General features: G+C 36.4%; 2 protein-coding genes across 2 annotated transcripts; one reads left to right on the top strand and one right to left on the bottom strand.

Moving 5' to 3' along the window:
* Positions 1 to 1,033: 1,033 nt before the first annotated feature.
* LOC107779732 (rust resistance kinase Lr10) lies at positions 1,034 to 10,256 on the top strand. The gene is made up of 4 exons (XM_016600213.2): positions 1,034 to 1,875; positions 2,002 to 2,022; positions 2,120 to 2,152; positions 9,003 to 10,256. Exons 1-4 carry the CDS (start codon positions 1,158 to 1,160, stop codon positions 10,154 to 10,156), a joined length of 1,926 nt encoding a protein of 641 aa, XP_016455699.2. The 5' UTR covers positions 1,034 to 1,157; the 3' UTR covers positions 10,157 to 10,256.
* LOC107779733 (nibrin homolog) lies at positions 10,093 to 21,076 on the bottom strand. The gene is made up of 14 exons (XM_016600214.2): positions 20,770 to 21,076; positions 19,518 to 19,571; positions 17,703 to 17,967; positions 17,511 to 17,596; positions 16,737 to 16,867; positions 15,156 to 15,202; positions 14,948 to 15,056; positions 14,554 to 14,622; positions 13,266 to 13,434; positions 11,863 to 12,344; positions 11,301 to 11,362; positions 11,111 to 11,213; positions 10,971 to 11,028; positions 10,093 to 10,327 (listed from the first exon to the last, which is right to left on the bottom strand). Exons 1-13 carry the CDS (start codon positions 20,804 to 20,806, stop codon positions 10,975 to 10,977), a joined length of 1,668 nt encoding a protein of 555 aa, XP_016455700.2. The 5' UTR covers positions 20,807 to 21,076; the 3' UTR covers positions 10,093 to 10,327; positions 10,971 to 10,974.
* Positions 21,077 to 22,215: the final 1,139 nt, after the last annotated feature.

Genomic DNA, 22,215 nt, shown 5'->3' with positions numbered 1-22,215 from the left:
AGATCGTGGAGAGAGAAGTTGGATACTATACGGTGATCTTATGAGAGAAAGAACAGAAAGCAGGAGAGAGAAAAATATTACACAACGTATTTAATGCTTAACGATAAGAAGTAACCATAAATACATATTTTGCTATAAAAACTAAAATGTAGCTATAAAAAATAATATTTTAAAAGGGTATTTATTTATAATAAATAAGATGTAAAATTTTGTTATAGGAGGTAAAATTTCCATTGATTATATGCCTTAATTTTTTAACTAATCCCTAGTGACAATTTGAAGTGTTCTTTTCCAATATTTTTCAAAGAAATGGAACTCAAAACAGTGTTAGAAATTTAACTTGTTTGGCCAAGCTACTTTTTGGTCAATTGTTTTTTTGGGAGGCCAAAAATACTTTTTCTCATTTTGGCAAGCTTTTAGAACGTATAAGGTATTTTTGATTAGGGGCTTCTCCTCGAAATCACTTTTGAAAAAAATACATTTAAAACACTTTTTAAAAGCTTGGTCAAACATTAATTGTTGATTAAAAATATTTTTTAAATTAATTAACCAAACACAAATTATTTCTAACCAACTTTTCCACGCAAATGAATATTGGTGATGACTTTTCAGAGAAATGAATATTTGTGGACTAGATAAGTCTCCCAAGACTAGCTTATTTGCTAATTGGCAATATGGGGAGAAGAAAGTTCAAGGCCCCAATAGATGATTTGACAGAGGAGAGGAGATAAGAAAGCTCAACACGGAAACATGGCAATAAATAGGTAAACGGGAAGGACTTCCTCTTCCTCTAGGAACTTCCTTGTTACTTTCTCAGGAAGGACTAATAATTATATGTCTTTTTAATATTTTTGTATACTCCTTAAAAATGACTTAACCATACGGAATACGTCTCATCTACCTTAGATCGATGTCTCACTTGATTAGCACTACACTGATTGGAACTTGATTAGAAAAATGTAATAAATGACTTGTCAATTTGCCAAAATAACTATTAGTATTAGTTAGTAGCGGAGGAGTAATATTAATTGTTAAAGAATAAGTCCACACACTTGAATTCTCAGTTCACAATACAATACTATACTATAAATAAACACCCGCTTTCTCGGTAGTGTGTGTAGGTTTAACTTTTCAGGGGCCTCAAATTTCTGTTCAAAATGTTTTCTCTCTTGGACTTGGAAATCGGAAAAGAAAAGAAGCACACTACACAAATGTTTAGGGGAACCATTAATCATCTTTTTGCAATATTCATCATCATCTTTCTGCAAACATGCAATGCTAGGAAGAGCAAACACTATTGTGTCCCTTCTGCCTGTGGCAACATCCATAACATAAGCTTCCCTTTTCGCTTAAACACCGATCCACAATATTGCAGTTTTCCAGGATATGAATTAGCTTGTGAAGGTAACAAAACCATTATATCGACATCATCCAAGAAGCTGTATGTGCAAGCCATCAATTATGGTAACAACACAATTCACCTTGTAGATCCATCTTTACAAACACAAGATATATGCTCTATAATACCTCCTCATCTTACATTCCACCAATACAATAGTAGTATCTTTTACTCATATTATTATGGATATATTGGAGTAGCAGAGCCTATTTTCATGTTCAACTGTCCATTTGCTATTAACACGACCACCTCTACATTTCTGGAAATTACTGGCTGCAAATTAAGCGCACACACTTACTTAAAGATTGGAGAAATGAATGTATCTGAAGTCAGTGATGGATGCAGAGTGGAACTTGTAGCTCTGACCTCTTGCCCTAACATTAAACATAACAACAACATTTCTCTTTCTGATTTTCATCAAGCAATCATCTATGGGTTTGAGCTTCTTTATTATCCGAATAGGGGAGTCACGTTTGGTAAGGACTACATGTTTGTTTACTTATTCATTTAATTAACAACATTCTTTTCATCCTCCATATGATCTGTAAGGAATTATCAAAAAGAAGGATTCACCACAATTTAATTTCTTCATGTCTTTGCAGGTGTTATTCAATTGATTGTCTGTGAGGACTCAAACTTTTTATCTTTTCTCTATATTAATTTATTCTCCATGGATCTCTCAGTTTAAATCTGTTAATAATTGGGCATTAATCTAACCAGGGAGCACCAAGATGCTAGCTCAGTTTTTCATATGTAAGCTCTTGTCCCTATAGCATTTCATTAATCTTTTATATGTCAATTGATTTGTCTGAATAATTCTCATATCTACACCATTAGGTTAGTGACCTACAACAACATATAACTATCTATAATGAACCTAATTTTGTAGCCAAGAAAATAAAGTACATAACCAACTGTAATGGTTTGAAGATACAAAAGTAAGAAGCTCAAATTAGCCTGCATAAAAAAAGATACTATATATTAATTTTCATAATCTGTGATTCAAATTAATGCTCTTACATAACCGTACTTTAAATCGCCTCTCACATATTTATGCATGTATCTGCCAGGAAAAAACTACACGAGACGAAAAAAACAAAACAAATTATCAGAACAATATCGAATTTTGTTAAATTTAGTAAAGCTTTTAATTGCAATCTTCATGAAAATAATTTTCTTCAAAACCTTCATATTTCAAAACACTTTAGAGATGACTGTTATTATCTGCAAACTGTAAGAAGTACATGTTAGTCCCGCCAATATTGCTGTATTTATAAATAATAATTCTGCGAAATATAAATTATCGTAATAAAACAGTAAATCGTATTCGAGCCCACTGAATTCACAGTGTTTCCTGAAGGAATTTAATCCCCTCCTAGTATCCAAGGTTATGGATTATTTCCTCCCAAGATAGAACGAATCACACACTGGTGTAGCGGTACTTCAAACCCCAGTGTTTCAGCGAACACAAAGTTCGGTAGCAAATCACACTTACAGTTGCTTTGTTTGAAGTTAAAATAATGCAGAACAAAGTAGTAGAAACTCAGAAGATCGTATGAAAATGCTGAGAGGAGGGAGTGCAATGTATAGCCAACGTTTTTTCAGTTTTTGGTGTGTTGGTGTTGTGTCTTCTCCTTCAACAGCTGCTGCACATATTTATAGCAGCCAGCTTTGAAGGTGAACGACCCTCCACCCTCCATGGTGGAGCATGCACTTGCTTGTTTGTGGAGCAAGCACTTGGCCATGGTGGGAAGAGCACTTGGCCATGGTGGAGCGGCTGTTATTGCAGTTTGTCAATACACGGATCGGATTGGAACATATCCGTTACAAATGCGGATAATCTTACGTTAATATTTACTATTAACAAATAAATTTGGTCCAAAAAATTAATCAATCAATTAATCAATCATTTGACCGAATCCGAATCCGAAGCCGAAGCCGAAGCCGAAGCCGAAGCCGAAGCCGAAGCCGAGCGAGCGACGACGACGGCGGCGACGACGGCGCGAGGCTTGCTTTCTTCTTAACTCTTTAAGAGCTACAAGAAGAGCAATTATATATATACCCACCAAAACTCTTTTCCTCTTCCAATATGGGACAATGTCTTATTGTCAAGGGGGGGAAACTTAAAATTTTACTCAAAAATTTTATTTTCCCTCCATTTCCCATTCACCCTCATTTTAAGACTATTTCATCTTAAATAACAAAAACCTCAACAATCCCCCACATGAATGGGTAATGGCTATATCACGGAAGTATGCATGGAAAAACTGTGTGATTTGCAAGCAAGGATTAATCGCATCTGGATAAGTAGGTTTCCCTTTGAACTTTTCGTAGTAAACTTATGTCGGATATACTCGGTCAATCGGTAGATTTGATATCTTTGAACCGTCGATCTTTGGTGTATACCTAGACAACCATAAGTCACACAATCAACCCTTAACCGTCTTTGATTCTCATTGTTGTGTTCGTTTCAGCCATGAACACCGCCTGGTTTCATAAGTGCGTAAAGAACTGGCCTTACAAAGTTCTCCTTGAAGCGGCTAACACTTCACACTTACATAGGTGATTCCTAAACATGTCATCCTGTAGATACACTATTTGATATACCCCGTATCAAATTTAGAAATCATTAAAAAGTCTTAATGCTTTATCCTTGGTACTGAACATTGTCTCATCACGAGAATGGACTAAAATTTTATTTGACAATGTTGAACCGTCATTAATGACTTTGTTTGATCTCCTTGATCCTAGATCTTGGGATCTCCAGTCTTCTAGGTAGAGTTACCGCCACAATGACTTGTTCTCGGCCATAGCCCCATTCCCCTTGATGATTTCTCAACTACCTCTCTAGTTAGGCCTTTTGTAAGTGGATCCGACACATTATCACTTGACTTTACATAGTCAATCGTGATAATTCCTCTAGAGAGTAATTGCCTAACGGTTTTATGTCTTCGTCGTATATGACGAGATTTACCGTTATACATAACGCTCCCAGCCCTTCCAATTGCCGCTTGACTATCACAATGTATGCATATTGGTGCAAACGGTTTGGGCCAAAATGGAATGTCTTCCAAGAAATTCCGGAGCCATTCAGCTTCTTCACCGGCTTTATCTAAGGCTATGAATTTAGCCTCCATTGTAGAGCAGGCAATACATGTTTGTTTGGACGACTTCCAAGATACCGCTCCTCCACCAATAGTGAATACATATCCACTCGTGGACTTAGAATCAGTTGAACCGGTGATCCAATTTGCATCACAGTATCCCTCAATCACCGCAGGGAATTTACTGTAGTGCAAGTCAAAGTTCTGGGTATGTTCTAAATATCCCAAAACTCGTTTCATTGCCATCCAATGAGATTGGCCTGGATTGCTCGTATATCGACTCAGTTTACTTATAACACAAGCTATATTTGGTCGTGTACAATTCATGATATACATTAAGCATCTCAACACACGAGCATAATCCAATTGTGATATGCTTTGGCATTTATTTTTTGCTAATGCAAGATTCACGTCAATTGGAGTCTTTGCAACTTTAAAGCTCAAGTGCTTGAATTTTTCAAGTACTGTCTTAATATAATGAGATTGTGACAATGCCAGACCTTGAGGAGTCTTATGGATCTTAATTCCCAGAATTAAATCAGCAACTCCCAAGTCTTTCATATCAAACTTGCTATTGAGCATACGCTTAGTAGCATTTATGTTGGCAATGTCATTACTCATTATCAGCATATCATCCACATATAGGCAAACAATAACTATGTGATTTGGAACATTTTTAATGTACACACATTTATCACATTCATTTATCTTAAAACCATTTGACAACATTGTTTGGTCAAATTTCGCATGCCATTGTTTGGGTGCTTGTTTTAGTCCGTAAAGAGACTTAACAAGTCTAGATACTTTCTTTTCTTTACCTGGAACCACAAACCCTTCAGGTTGTTCCATGTAAATTTCTTCCTCCAACTCTCCATTTAAGAAGGCTGTCTTAACATCCATTTGATAAATTTCAAGACCATACACTGCAGCTAATGCTACTAACATTCGTATGGACGTAATTCTTGTAACTGGAGAGTATGTATCAAAGTAGTCTAGACCTTCTCGTTGTCTATACCCTTTGACTACGAGTCTTGCCTTGAATTTATCAATAGTGCCATCATCTTTGATTTTTCTCTTAAAAATCTATTTAGAACCCAAAGGTTTATTTCCAGGAGGAAGATCAACCAATTCTCATGTATGGTTGTTCAATATGGATTCTATTTCACTATTGACTGCCTCTTTCCAAAACAATGATTCCGAAGAAGTCATAGCTTCTTTAAATGTTTGAGGCTCATTCTCCAATAAGAAAGTCACAAAATCTGGTCCAAATGAAGTAGATGTTCTTTGACGTTTACTACGTCTTGGATCCTCCTGATTACATATACTTTCTTTTGTTTCTTCCCGAGGTCGTTTAGATCCTTCACCAAATGACTCACATTCCTTTTTATACGAATATATATATTTAAAGAACTCAGAATTATCTGATTCTATAACCGTATTATTATGAATGTCAGGATTTTCTGATTTATGAACCAGAAATCGATATGCTTTACTATTTGTCGCATATTCTATGAAAACACAATCAACGGTTTTCAGTCCTATCTTTACCCTCTTGGGTTTAGGAACTTGCACTTTTGCCAAACACCCCCACACTTTAAAATAATTCAAGTTGGGCTTCCTTCCTTTCCATTTTTCATATGGAATGGATTGTGTTTTGCTATGGGGCACTCGATTTAATATTCGATTAGCCGTAAGAATGGCTTCCCCCCACAAGTTCTGTGGCAAACCAGAACTTATCAACAACGCGTTCATCATCTCCTTTAATGTGCGATTCTTTCTTTCCGCAATCCCATTAGATTGGGGCGTGTAAGGGGCTGTTGTTTGATGAATAATTCCATATTCTAAACATATTTCTTCAAAAGGAGATTCATATTCACCACCCCTATCACTTCTTATCATTTTTACTTTCTTGTTAAGTTGCGTTTCAACTTCATTTTTGTATTGCCTGAATGCGTCTATTGCTTCATCTTTACTATTCAGTAAGTAAATATAGCAATATCGAGTACCATCGTCAATAAAAGTTATGAAATACTTCTTTCCACCGCGAGATGGTATTGACTTCATGTCACAAATATCTGTGTGAATTAAGTCTAAAGGATTTGAATTCCTTTCAACTGACTTATAAGGATGTTTAACATACTTAGATTCCACACATGTTTGACATTTTGATTTTTCGCATTCAAACTTAGGCAGTACTTCCAAGTTAATCATTTTTCGCAAGGTTTTATAATTGACATGACCCAAACGTACATGCCATAAATCATTTGACTCAAGTAAGTAAGAAGAAGCTGAAATATTATTATTGTTTTCCACAACCATTACATTCAGATTGAAAAGGCCCTCGGTGAGGTAACCTTTTCCTACAAATATTTCATTCTTACTTATGACAACCTTGTTGGACACAAAAATGCACTTAAAACTGTGCTTAACAAGAAGTCCAGTAGAGACTAAATTCTTTCTCATTTCGGGAACATGAAGGACATTGTTCAAAGTCATGACCTTGCCAGAAGTCATTTTCAGAAATATCTTCCCATATCCTTCAACTTTTGCTGTTGAAGCATTTCCCATATAAACTGTCTCTCCGGGTCCAGCAGGAGCATAAGTAGCAAAAGCTTCTCTAACTGCACAAACATGGCGAGTGGCTCCTGAATCAAACCACCACAGTTTAGGATTTCCCACCAAGTTACATTCAGAAAGCATGGCACACAAGTTATCAACATCATCATGATTTACTACTATGTTTGCTTGACCCCTTTTCTTGTCTTTCTTCGGAGCACGACACTAAGTAGATTTGTGTCCGTTTCTCCCACAGTTGTAGCAGTTCCCACTGAACCGCTTCTTGCTTGGGTTGTATTTCAGACCAGAAGCCTTCTTCCTCTTTTTGTTATCTTCAACAATATTTGCTCCCATTATTGTTGAATTTCCACGGCCTCTCCTTTCAGCAGCTTTATTGTCCTCTTCGATTCTCAACCGAACAATGAGATCTTCAAGGGACATTTCCTTTCGTTTGTGTTTCAAATAATTTTTGAAGTCCTTCCACAACGGAGGCAACTTCTCAATCATTGCTGCTACTTGGAATGCTTCATTGATGGCAAGACTTTCAGCAAGTAGATCATGAATAATCACTTGCAATTCCTTGACTTGGGTAATAACAGACTTGCTATCTACCATTTTGTAGTCCAAAAATTTTGCGGCAACGAATTTCTTCATCCCGGCATCTTCAGTTTTATATTTCTTTTCAAGCGCATCCCACAATTCTTTTGACGTCTCCACGCCACTGTATACATTATACAGATTATCTTCCAGTCCGCTAAGAATATAATTCTTGCATAAAAAATCAGAATACTTCCACGCGTCAATCACGACAAAGCGTTCATTCTCTGGAGTTTTATCTGGCAGATCAGGAACATCTTCCTTGATGAACTTCTGTAGACATAACGTAGTTAAGTAGAAGAACATCTTCTGCTACCAGCGCTTGAAATCAATCCCGAAAAATTTTTCGGGTTTTTCTGCTGGTGCCAAAGCCGGTGTTCGGCTTGTCGATGCGTTGGCAGTCATCATCGGAACAGCTTGGTTCTCTCTTTCAGTCGAATTTTGTTAAATTTAGTAAAGCTTTTAATTGCAATCTTCATGAAAATAATTTTCTTCAAAACCTTCATATTTCAAAACACTTTAGAGATGGCTGTTATTATCTGCAAACTGTAAGAAGTTCATGTTAGTCCCGCCAATATTGCTGTATTTGTAAATAATAATTCTGCGAAATATAAATTATCGTAATGAAACAGTAAATCGTATTCGAGCCCACTGAATTCACAGTGTTTCCTGAAGGAATTTAATCCCCTCCTAGTACCCAAGGTTATGGATTATTTCCTCCCAAGATAGAACGAATCACACACTCGTGTAGCGGTACTTCAAACCCCAGTGTTTCAACGAACACAAAGTTCGGTAGCAAATCACACTTACAGTTACTTGGCCATGGTGGAAAGAGCACTTGGCCATGGTGGGGCGGCTGTTATTGCAGTTTGTCAATACACAGATCGGATTGGAACATATCTGTTACAAATGTGGATAATCTTACGTTAATATTTACTATTAACAAATAAATTTGATCCTCATTTGACCAAATCCGAAGCTGAAGCTCCGAAGCCGAAGCCGAGCCGAGCGACGACGACGGCGCGAGGCTTGCTTTCTTCTTAACTCTTTAAGAGCTACAAGAAGAGCAATTATATATATACCCACCAAAACTCTTTTCCTCTTCCAATATGGGACAATGTCTTATTGTCAAGAGAGGGAAACTTAAAATTTTACTCAAAAATTTTATTTTCCCTCCATTTCCCATTCACCCTCATTTTAAGACTATTTCATCTTAAATAACAAAAATCTCAACAGTTCAATAGTCAAGATTATATTGTAGCGTCAGTATAATTATTCAGAATTTTCTAACTCCCAATACTTGGCTTAAGTAGACGTTACTTTTGTATGACTTGACAACCCTGCAGTGTATTTGGTAGCAAGATTTGTGATCGGCCTACCAATCATAATTGTATTTCTGATGATCAAATTCAAAAGGAGGCATTTGTCCATGTATGACATGATTGAAGGCTTTCTGCAGACACAAAACAATTTTATTCCAATCAGATATAATTACTCCCACATAAAGAGAATGACCAGAGGGTTCAAAGAGAAAATAGGCGAGGGAGGTTATGGCAAAGTATATAAAGGAAAGCTTCGCAGTGGCAGGGATGTAGCAGTGAAAATGTTGAGCAAGCCTAAAGCTGGTGGAGGTCAAGATTTCATGAATGAAGTAGCTACCATTGGAAGAATTCATCATGTGAATGTAGTTGGACTCGTGGGGTATTGTGTTGAGACAACAGAGCGCGCTCTTGTATACGATTTCATGCCCAATGGATCACTTGATAAGTACATCACCAGTCAGGAAGGAAGTCCTGTGTTAAGTTGGCAGAGGAAGTATGAAATTATTGTTGGAGTGGCTCGAGGAATTGAGTATTTGCATCGAGGCTGTGAGATACGAATTTTGCACTTTGACATCAAGCCTCACAACATTCTTTTGGATGAGAATTTTATCCCAAAGATTTCTGACTTTGGACTTGCTAAACTATATCCAACAGATAATAGCATTGTGACTCTCACAGCTGCTCGTGGAACGATTGGATATGTAGCTCCAGAGTTGATCAGCAGAAGCATTGGAGCAATCTCTTATAAAGCTGATGTTTACAGCTTTGGAATGCTACTAATGGAAATGCTAGACTTGAAGAGAAATGTCGCTGTAAATGAAGAAAATTCCAGCCAATATTTTCCCTGTTGGGTTTATGATAAGTTTAACAAAGGAAAGGAGATTATGGTGGATGAAGAAGCCAATGAGGATGAAAAGAAGATAAGCAGAAAGATGACTATTGTTGCGTTATGGTGCATTCAAACAAATCCGGTACAACGCCCTTCAATGAGTGTAGTAGTGGAAATGCTTGAAGGTGAAGTTGAATCTCTAGCACCACCTCCTCAGCCTCTTCAATCTCAACCAATTGCTCCATTGTTTCATCAGATGGAAAGTTCTATAACGTACTCGTCTGATTCAATGGCTTTGTTAGAAAATGCTGCTAATAATCCTGTTGAATTAGACATATGTTGTGATTGATTCATAGTTGATGTAATGTTTTTTGTAAAATGACATTCTATGAAGTTTGTTGTACTAATTATGACAGGGTAGTTGCCAATCACATTATTGTTGCAGTAAATGACTCCGCACTTCAACACTGAAATTTCCATCACTTTCTCCTTTTTGCTGGTGCATTGTCTAGTCCATTACCTGATGCACATGACAAAGTTTTATCAAGTATATGACCTTATATGAAGCAGTCAGAATTACATATTCGGATAGAGGAAGAATGGGATGCTACATTAATTGTGAGAAAACTAGCTATTGTTGGACTTTGGTGTATTCAGTGGCATCCAACTGATAGGCCTTACCCAAAGATTGTGGTGGATGGTAACTGGTAAGTATCCCTCCGTCCTTAATCAGAGATCTGGTTTCAAGCCCCAAGAATTGAGTCTCCTTTGGATAGGTGGATATAATGGATCAACACATGCATCTCTAATGTCAGACTTTCAGTTCTTGTTAATGGAAGCCCAGGAGGCTACTTTAAGTCTCAAAGAGGCCTAAGACAAGGAAACCCTCTCTCCCCTTATCTTTTTTGTGATTGTCATGGAAGCCCTAAGCTTAATGCTTATAAGAGAGCTGAAGAATTGCTTCTTTCAGCCGCCGAAAAGAGGAAAAAACAGTCTTTGTCTAAGAAATGCATTGAAAAAGGACAAATGTATAAAACCTTTCAACGAGATCTAGGTCAGCAAATTGATTCATAGGAACGGAACCTTCTAAAGCACAAAGCTGCACGTGCTTTGCAGACAAGGGAAAAGAATTTATAGTTTTTCAGCTCTGTAAAGAAACTTACCATATTATTTACGAGCAAACAAACCATGCAGGGAACCAGCTGCACCACGTCGTCTTCCCTATGATACAATAATAGAAGCACTGGCTTGAGAGATAAAGTTGCTGCGATATTAGCTATAATATACAAGTATTATTACAGACCTTTTCACTGTTAAACAGGTCCTCGGCAATAGCTTCCATTTGTTTTCTCTTTTTCTCTTCTTTAATCGATTCAGCAACATCTTCATTCTTATACTCAGATTCTCTGCCATCAAGATCACGGATCAACATTGAAGGAATATGATATGAAATGAAGACTATAAACAAACCAGAGATAGACTTAGCTGCTTACTGATATGGATACTTGGCGAACGGAATGAAGATTTCAAAGCTATTCGGGGATGGAGCACTTGTCTACAAAATTAAGTCATGAGAACAGCAAATATTGACATCTAAAGTATAGCACCATAATCATATCCACTGACCAAAGAAGAAGAGGAACCAAACCTAAAGTGAAGATGCATCAATATAGAATTGCAATTCATAGACAACTTATTGTACTTTAAAGAAGCAATACAGTATACAGCGAACTGCAGAAAGCAATTTTTTTATAAGGACCCTCAGAAAGCCGTCTTATGTCTACAAACTGATATGCTTCCTGGACTTACAATCAAATCAAACCTAGGAATCCACTGGACACAGCTGCATATTACACAAGCAAAATGGACACATGGAACAAATTCGTTTGGATATCACTGCAACTCTTGCAAAAGTGAATTGCCAAAGATCTTCATCGTAGCCAATATTAAATTCATCACTGATTTAGAAAGTTAATATGACAAGATCAAGCTGAAATTGCTAGCTGAACTCCGATAAGAATATATTTCACATAAGACAGTGTAATAGATACTAACCTTACGGAAGCGCTTAAAATTTGTAACTCCGCCATTTGTTGAAGAGACTGGTAACGACATGATAGAATCTCTAACAATTAAATCTTGGCTATATATGATGTCCAACTTCCCATTTTCCGGCTCATCAGTTATATCTTTTTTTGCCACTGTATTATCAGATTTGACTCCTAAGCGCCCGATGTAACCACTTTCAGGGTCATGAGTGGTAGCATCATCATGTTTAACAGGTTTTGTTGAACTGGGAGATGTGTCCCTCTTGGATCCCTTATCCCCAGGTATAACTATTTGGACAGAACACTTATCTTCATTATAATTTTCAACAGATTCTAGTTTGTGTGCAGAAGTTGTTGCCTTGCTGTCATACTCTGGAGCTTCTATTGAACAGACAGCAGCAGCAATGTGATCTGATTTCATACTTTCTGTTTCTGCATCTGAATCTGCAACTACTGTCTCAACCGTGGAGCATGAAGATGTAATGTGCACTGCAGAGGACAATTATTTAGTTAAGAGCATGAGATAAATTTGGCAGAAAACATATATTCATAAATATGGATTCTGCTCAGGTACTCCTTGAAGCCAGAACAGTAAAATAAGCTATTCACGGCATCTCACAGTTCCGTTCTACAGGCAATTTTCTTTTTGTAAGAAACTTCTTGAATCCATTTTGAGCAAGTGATATAAAGCAGGGATTTTGCGAATAATAAATCTATAAAAAACTTATTGTGACAGGGAAAACTGTTGTTTTCTGTTTATTATGTCCAGGCCTAAAGTCATCACCAGCTGCAAGATCAATGATCAATTACAATGCTTATTAGTGGCGAGTTTCTAGCTAGCTTAAGGGGATTGGTCCGCTGCAGTAATAATGAATCTCCCCCTAGTCAAAAATTTGCTCAAGCAGTTTGAAACAAGGTGGCGCAAGATTTTATGAAAAGTTTCATTGCACGATTAGTCGACCTTATCAACCAGTTTAAAGCCACACTTAAACCTCTTGGCTAGTCTAACCAGCAATTTTTATTTGCTTTTGCACAACAGTAGGCACAGTGATAAAAGGGCATGATCCTTGACCACCTCAAATAATCATGAGGTTATACCACAGGCCAAACTAGTCAATGGTTCATAATATGTTTAACAAGCTTCAAAATGACGATCCTCTGTCAAGTTAGTGATCAACACCTGAGCATGTAATTTGTAAATTCAATAAGATCATGCTTTGCTGTCTGAATCTGCTGGTCAAAGTTTCAAACCAAAAATTAGGGGGGGAAAGGGTTGGGAAGGAGGGACGAGAACATGAATGATCAAAAAGAGAGACAAGAATGGAGAGAATAGATAATTCCGTAAATAGAAAGCTGATTGACATGGTGGATGCAAAGAAAAGACTAAATCGTAAACATAACTATACTCACCTGGTGGAGTTATGATTAGAGAAGGATCCAGATATCCAGATAGAACTGCAGAAACCAGATCTATCTCACTCACCCAAGGCAAAGAACTATGGTTAGTAAAACACTTAGAGCTGCTTGATCTTGCAGGAACTACACACACCACACGGTCATCTCCATTTTTCTCCAAGACCTAAAAGTTAATGAAATGTGCTAGTAAGTTCACACATTAATACGTACAATCATCTGTGGGTCAATAGTATGTACCTTGCATGCAAAACCATTAGCATAGTCTCAATATTTTGCACCTTGAATGCCGAAACGACGAGCACCCATGGAAACCCCACCCCACAGGAAAGGAAAAGGAAGAGGAGTTGAAAGTTGGAATCACTCAAGAAAATGGAAATGTAAAGATCGACATTGTTACTCTTATGATTCAACTCAACCATGACTCATGCAGTATATTTGGAGTTGTATGAATCAAAAATCTTATCCGTCTGTGTCTAGTCCTCCCACTATAGACCATCTTCTCCTTCTAGGAAAACCTCTTCTGTCTTCTTCTTTTTTTCTTTTCTTTTTTTTTTTGAGAAAGAGCAATAACTCTTCTCTTTTATGCCTTCACTTCCATGTTAAGAGAGTTTCTCCCTCTCCAAAAATTAATTACTGAAACAAATTTCAGTCTATGTTTGTTTAAGTCATTAGGTTTGACTTAATGAAGCAAAAAGCACGGGAACTGCCCACACGGGAAGTGAGGCGGCCGCAGTTAACTATCCAAAACCTTGTGGCCAGGGTTTCTGTTAATGAGCTGTTACTCTTTATGCACCTTTGTGAATTGCTATTACCTTTTTCATTTATCTACAAAGGATCTCCAGTCCAATCAAGCAAAAAAAATTTACCACCACTTTGCTTATTGATGAAGACACCTTTATACACTGAACTCAAAGTAAGTATATTTTCTAGTACAAGTACAAAGAGTGCCACGAGTCCTATAACAAAAAGGGAAAAGGACAACAAGGATGCTCTTAAGTGAGTGACGGTTTTTAAAATGCTTGTTCAGGCCTTTTGTATCTTCAAAATGTTCGCCGTTCTCCCCCCTTCCGACAAGCATTTCCGATTTATGAACTTGACCCCCCTATCCATTAAGAAAGACACCATTCACGAGGCTGTGACATCTACCTTTTCTCAAACATGCTCAGAGTTACCAAATTATTTTAATCTTAAGGGGTGAGTTATCTAGAAGATGCAGATAGGAAGACCAAGGAATCAGGGGAAGGAGGAGCAGGTAACAATAACATAGGACATTAGGACAGACCATGTTTGCAGAAGAAACATTGGCACCCCCAATTTCCAACAAGGACTGCAACCTGCCCTCAAATTTATACTGCAAGGAAAAGGGAATAAATGATCTTAGTCAAGCACAAATATCTAAGTAATTCTCAATCAAGTTCATCTTGCATGACTTGCTTGATGTAATAGCAAAGTGGCAGAGAAGCTGAATAAAGGCAAAGGTTATAAAATTTTCAGATGACAAAGAAAATCAAAACTTGCAGCATTACTTCTGACCTCCAACTGAACTAATGGAGTAACTAGTAAAGCTTATGATGCATAACTACAGCACAACAAATATCTACAAAAACTATAGACGACTCTGAACTGAACCCACAAGACAGAAACTGGAATACTGGAAGAATGAAGGACACGATCACCTTAGCTTCTGGTTCCAGCAAAAACGTATATCCTTTCAAACAACACTCTCGAGACTGAGGATCTACCACTTTGACTGACACTCCTTCCAGCATCAAGTTTGGTGCATGACTGAGTAACACAAGCACAGCTAATATTGTTAGCATACAAAAGAGAATAGCATTTTAGACCAGCAAGGCATACTGTAATTAATCTTAATGCAGTACTTACGATGTGCAGCTTGGAATATCAGTGCAAATATTTTTTCCTGCAATTAGCTGAAATTCATAATAAACCAATTAGAAAATGATCTCAGATCTCAAGTTCAGTTATATCATAGAGAAAAAAAACTTTCTTCGACGTTTGACATTGGGCTTGATGCTACGAAATGAAGAGTTAAGGGCTAAGTTGACTTTTAGTTCTTTTCTGAACGAGTAAAGAGCATCCATTTCAATAACTCGGAAAAGGAAATGAAATGACAAAAAGTACAAAGATGTAGGTCCATTTCCCCCCTTCAAATTATCTTTGGCTTCTCTTCCATATAACCCATATAATGCATCATCCATAACCCGTATAATGCATAAAGATACAACAACAACAACCCAGTATAATCCCACTAGTGGGGTCTGGAGAGGGTAGTGTGTACGCAGACCTTACCCCTACCCTGGGGTAGAGAGGCTGTTTCCGATAGACCCTCGGCTCCCTCCCTCCAAGAACTCCCCACCTTGCTCTTGGGGTGACTCGAACTCACAACCTCTTGGTTGGAAGTGGAGGGTGCTTACCACTAGAGCAACCCACTCTTGTCAATGCATAAAGATAAAAAAAATATTTCAGACCACATTTGTGCTTCTTGTCGTTTTAGATCCCTTTTCAAAAGGTAGGGAGCCATAAAATCCAAGAAGACATTTATATCATGTACGCTTTTTAAGCTGCAGCAGAAAGCTGAAACTGTAAACTAAAAGTATTTCAAGCTACGTAGGGATTCTTAATTCCTTCAAAGAATCTTTGGCTTCTCTTCCATATAACCCACATTATGCATATAGATATTATTTCTGACCATACTTGTCTTTTCTCGGTTTCCTTCCTTTCTAACGAATAGCAAAAATAGTCTATCATAGCAAGTAACTAAACTAGAGTTTTCCCTGAGGTAAAGGGAAAAGAGGATTATCTGATATTATTGAACATAACAGAAAGAAATGTGTGATGCTATTACATCACTCAAATGATGGAGTCCATGCATAATAACACCCCACGTATTTACATTGGATACCACTGGAACATTGAATAACTATCCGGAGTCTTCAGAGTAACGGGAAAGGAGAAAGATCTGATATAAATCATAATTATTAGGTAAGAAAAGTACAGGTTATCATGATACAGTTAAATCATATTCCTCACATTAGTAAATCTATGTGTAAGGATTGCTATACGGCCTACAATTGGACAGTATCACAACTTTATACTACAATTTTGTGTGTGTAGATATCAGCAACTACATATGCAAACTAGACATGTTTCAACAACAACAACAAACCCAGTGTATTCCCACAGTGTGGGGTGTGGGATCTGGGGAGGGTAGTGTGTAAGCAGACCTTAATACTACCTACCTTGTGAAGGTAGAGAGCTACCTTGTGAAGGTAGAGAGGATGAGTCCAGAAGACCCTCGGCTCAAGAAAAGTATTTCTCAGCAGTTTTGAAAAAGAAAAGTAATAGTGAAGAATACATGTTGAGACTAATGAAAACAAGAAAAACTAGACATGTTTGCTCGCAGATTATACTTGCAAAAATTTTAGGTGATTATATCAAGAATACCTCAACCCAACTATATTGAACCAAGGGTTTTCTAGCAGCAATAGCATCAACCAGATCTTCACTCAGTGGAAAGGAGTCATCTACAAGCACATGTGAGCAGTCCAAACTCCACTTTTTCGTTATACTGGCGCCTGCAAGGAGATACATCCTGAATATGATATCCTCTGTGTGTATATATCCATATAGTGGAATGAGATGTAATGTGAGTTTTGAGATTATAATATAATGTAGGTATTCTCTCTATCTCAGGTCCCTTGTGCTTTTGTAACTTTAGACTACTAAACATATGATCACAGCATTATAAAATGGATGAAAACATTCAAGATACTTTCTGCTTTTGTAAGCACAAATTATATAGGTATTTATTACTTTTTTTATAATATATAGGAATTTATTCTTTAGAATGTAACTACAACGAGTAGCAAATCTGGTCGCTAGGATTATCTAGGTCATATTTTGGCATTCTCTTGCAGTTCTTGGTCCTCTTCACCACAGCAGCAATAGGAAATAGGAATAAAAATAATATGTTGCTCTTCCGTGATTTGACCACAATTTGTGCCCCGAAGTCCAATATGATTCACAATTTTTGCACCAAAGTCTAATATGCCTCCACCTCATAGGAACAATGGTTTAACAATAGCAGAGGAAATAATCAATCAAAGACGCATCAAGAATTCAACAGATCACACTGGAAATATCATAAGCAGCCTGAAACACAAAAGTGCATAAACCACCTGAGCAAATATTTATGCATAGCATATATAATGACCTTACCTATTGATGACACCTTTGTAGTAAGTTGTTTTGTCTTCGAATGCTTCGCGGAGCAAATGAAAAATATGAAGGGCACATAAGAGAATCTGTTTGATATACATCATCACATTAATATGTTTTTCAGTGGGGTTAATGCTCCACTAATAAGAGGTATTATAGGAGGTAAGAGTTACAACATGCAACTTCAATCACCTGTAAGTTGCATTACCAGTTCCAAATGAAACTAGATCCCCATCCTTAAGCATTGTTTCTCTATTTGGAAACTCATGAACTTTCTCCTTCAAGCCCAGATTCTTGTTGAGGAATGTTCCATACTTTGAGCAGTCTCTTATACGTACTTTAGATGAAATATCTGAGGGTTTCTTCAATGACTGATCCAAAGAACTCATTTCATCTATTATAATTTCTGCATGGATCCTTGAAACTCCTTTATCCTTGTTGACAATGACATCACATCCTGTGAAACAATACATTTAAAGGTAATACAGGTTACTTTTCAAACATAACACGTAGCGGTACTATTTGAAAAATATGCACTTTCAAGTGAGAGAAGGTTAGATGAAACAGTGCCTCTAAATCCAGCAAAATAGATGTAAATACTCTATAAACAATGGTACAATACCATGGATGAAATTCCGAGATTATGATGCTCAAAATATTACAGGTCAAGAAATTGACAGACAAGAATTTTGAAATTGCCAGACAAGGTCATCATCTCTCACAAAATTTTATCCTTCCATCACCTTTTGCTCGGCATTTGTCTCCATTCCATATGTGTATCAGCAGAGACTCCTACCAGTTTCCCATTTCTTTTGTTGATTTCTAAATTGAATTTCTAAATTCTCCATTGATTTTCTATATTTCTTCACTTCACTAAGCCAGCTTACATATCTTGAGTATGTCATCTGGTGCTTCTTGATTCTTGCTCAATGTTTAGACTCGGAGAATATTGTAAACCCACCACCACAAAGTCCTATTCCCCATTAAATTTCGATAGGTAAATATCCCTGTCTATTTATGACATTGGAATTATCCATTTAGTGTTCCTGTACTTTTCTCTCCTACTAGAAACACCGTGTCAGCTGGAAACAAGAAGCTACCAAAAGAAAATAGTTACATAATCATGTCCAATGGTCCCCGTGAAGAAATGGACCTTCGGCCTAACTCAAACCCAAAAGCTAGCTCATGAAGGGAGGATTGCGCAAGACCATATAAGGAGATCACAACACATTCCTTCAACCAATGTGGGACTTGACACTACCTCACACGCCACTGGACAACTGGAGCGCGGATAACATAGCACGGGCCAACATTGAGAAACACAACAGACGGGACCGATGGATCTAGCTCTGATACCATGCGAAGAAATGGAACTTGCGCCTAACTCAACCCCAAAAAACTAGCTCATAAAGGGAGGATTGCCCGAGATCAGATAAGGACCCACAACTCATTCACTCAACCAAATTCGGACTTGATATTCCCCTTCCAAACCTCACTATTGACATCAATCCAGAAAAAAGAACAATACTTAATTTGGGAGCTCTTGGAAAATCCAGAAAGGAAAAAGTAGCTTCGTTTCGACCATCAGTAGCAAAGCATTTGGAGAATTAATTCCGTGCAAATATGCAGTCCTCTTTGAATTAACTCTTCTATAGACTACTTATATTACTTATTTTCTAATGTTCTACATATCATTATATTTACTAAAATATTAGGATAAATAGTACTTAGTCATCCTGAGCATCTAATATCTCCATTAATCTGCTTTTGTACATGGTAATTAGACTGAACCATCAGCAAAACAATAAGCCAAAGCATATCACATCAGAACGTATGACATCTAACTCATGTCATCAACAAGATTAATAAGAAAAGGAAGCAGTGAGGACAGTACAGAGTAACCAAGCTAAGAGTAGAAAGTGTCACCTTGTAAGGGAGTAACTACTCCATATATCACTGATAAACCCATTAGAAAAAACTTATGAGTACATAATTGAGAACGATTACCTTTTCGACCCACTTTATATGTTCCTTTATTGAAGAAATAGTACTTATCTTCACCTGTCACATAAACAACGAGCAATGTATTAGTTCATCGACCATACAATAACTAATAAGATGATAAATCAGTAAGGATTCTAGGCTAAAATGAAACCAACAAATGTCATTAACAAAATTTGATCAACAAAAGCCATGAACAACTTGTTTCAACTTTCAACATTAGTAAACTAGCTCATGCAGGAAATGTTGCATTGCGACTATTATTAAAACAATTGATCATTTGAACATATGTATATTTATGGACCTACCTGCATGCTCAATCAATCAACCAACTATGCCTCAAAGCTGAACTTGTTGGGCTTAGCTATATCGATCTCTATATCCATCCTGCTCTATTTGATCACATTCATTCCAATACTATCTTTCTCATTTTTTACAACGATGGTGTCTAAGGCAACTTGTGCATAACAATTCTACTAGGTACATGCTACTTTCCACCAATCCAGATACAACATAACTCTGCCCATAACGACTTAGACAGTTAGAAATAAATCATCTAACCTTTTTACCACTAGTGAGATTTGAAACCGATCACTCATTTTCATCTCAATTCATTGACCGCTATTGTCAAACCCTTGGGTGCAATTTGCCTTTTAAGGAAAACATGGAGGTTCTCTAAAGCTAGCATTTCTATAAATCATCCTACACTAAAATACAAGTCTTTCTAGATAGGCCAAAGAGACTCTTGTCAAACACCGAACCTAATGTAAGCATAATAACAGCAACTAAGACTTAATCGTAGTATCACTTTCTTTCTTTTTTTCCTTTTTTTATTATGATGGTAGTGTCCGAGCCGGCTTGCATGCATCTCGATTATTCCTGTGAGTAATTGCTACCTCCACCAGCACAAGTACCGGGTAACTCAGCCCACCACGACTTAGGCAGATGGGAAGAAATCACTTATAACATCTTTTAGACCCCATGGTTTTCCTCACACTTAAATTAACCACTAAGCCACATCCTTCGATTGCTTCCAATATGTTACTATATTCTTAGCTAAACCTGTACTAATTTAGGGTCTCAGTCTTAATTAAAAAAAAAGAATAATACAATATTACTCCTACAAATTCCTTAGTGTCATTGCTTTCTCGGTTACTAGGTAAAGTGCACCCCTATGGGAAAAGCAGATGATTTTAACATTCAATGCAATCATTTTAAAGGAAAGAATCTAAAAGTAGAGAGAAAGCTTGTGCAGAACCTGGAAGTGGGTCAACAGGGAAAAGGCCCCAAACCATAGTCTTGATTTTTCTTTGTACACCAAAGACGACGTTCTAGTAACAGCAAATGGGTGGTACTTCAATGGTTCAACGCTGATCAGAAAAACAAGGAATCAGAAGTTTTATTTTGATACCAAGAAAGTTGTGGAAAGCCGTCGAGAATTGCTAGTACTTCTTCGGCACCGGGAGCTTGTCTCCGTTGAGAAAAGGAAAATCGGAGAAATAGTAAAGAATATTTCAAGAAAGTTTAGTGCCTTTGGTGGGAAAAGAAAAGGGTCATGTATTAATACTAGATGGCGTAACCGTGCGATTCACGAGCCCAATTGTTGCTCTCTTTTTTTCTTTTCTTTTTTTAAAATGACATTTTATAGTCACTGTCAAAACAATAACCCAATAAATGTATGTTCTTTGTATATTTTATATATATATATATATTATGTTATGTATCAAAATTATATAATTTTTCGGTCATCGAATGTAATTCTAGCGCTACACACTTTATTCGTCTTTAAGGAAAGAAGAAAGAAAAACAGGCTTTTATGTGATAACGTATAGAATCATGTTTACCTATATTGTTTTTTATATGTTGCGTTATGTGCATTTTTTATTTTTCTGAAATCGTATTACTACAATCACATTGTAATACGTGTCGAAGTCTAACACTATACTATAACAAAGATTATACAATACTTCAAGTACAAGTTACAATATTTTTACATAGGTTCTATACTTTTTTATTTAAAAAAATAGTTCTGCACCACCAAACTTAAAATTGATTATAAAAAATAATTAAAAAATCAGTTGAAAAATAAGTCGTGATGTATTTTCTCATTGTTTAAACTGAATAATATATAGTTGTACTCTATTAGTATTTTCAATTGTGTTAATATATTGCTTTTCTTTTTTATTAATCAAAATTTGAATAATAAAATATATTCATTTTATTTCCAAATAGATGATGCAAAAATGTTTTTTTGTTCTTTGAATTAATAATCGTGATTTTGAATTATTGAAAAAATAATAATTAAGTAAATGTGTATTTTATTCTAGTTTAAAGACATATTTGGATAATTCATTATAAATAAATATTTTGATCACGGATTTTTTCTAGTTTCATTTGATATGATTGAGATACTCTAGGGTGTAGTACCACTTTCTTTACTATAATTATTTATTGAGATTTTTTTTTAAATAGTTAATTTTACATTTATGTATTTTGAAATTTATATAATGTTGAATTCTTTATTAAAAATTGAGGAAGTACCCAACTAACTTTGGTCATAGAGGGAGAAGTATAATCATACATAATGATACTTCTCATGCTGCCTAGTGGAGTATATAATAAAGAAAACAAAATCCCCAATTAGTTGTCTTAATTTTTTGTTTAGATTATTCTCAATTCATGTTTTATAAAGGGAATTATTTTT

The sequence above is a fragment of the Nicotiana tabacum genome, chromosome 17 (genome assembly GCF_000715075.1).
Source record: "Nicotiana tabacum cultivar K326 chromosome 17, ASM71507v2, whole genome shotgun sequence".
In the NCBI taxonomy this organism is placed as follows: domain Eukaryota; kingdom Viridiplantae; phylum Streptophyta; class Magnoliopsida; order Solanales; family Solanaceae; genus Nicotiana; species Nicotiana tabacum.
Note: the sequence above shows the minus strand (reverse complement) of the source record. Positions and strands in the feature narration are given on the sequence as shown.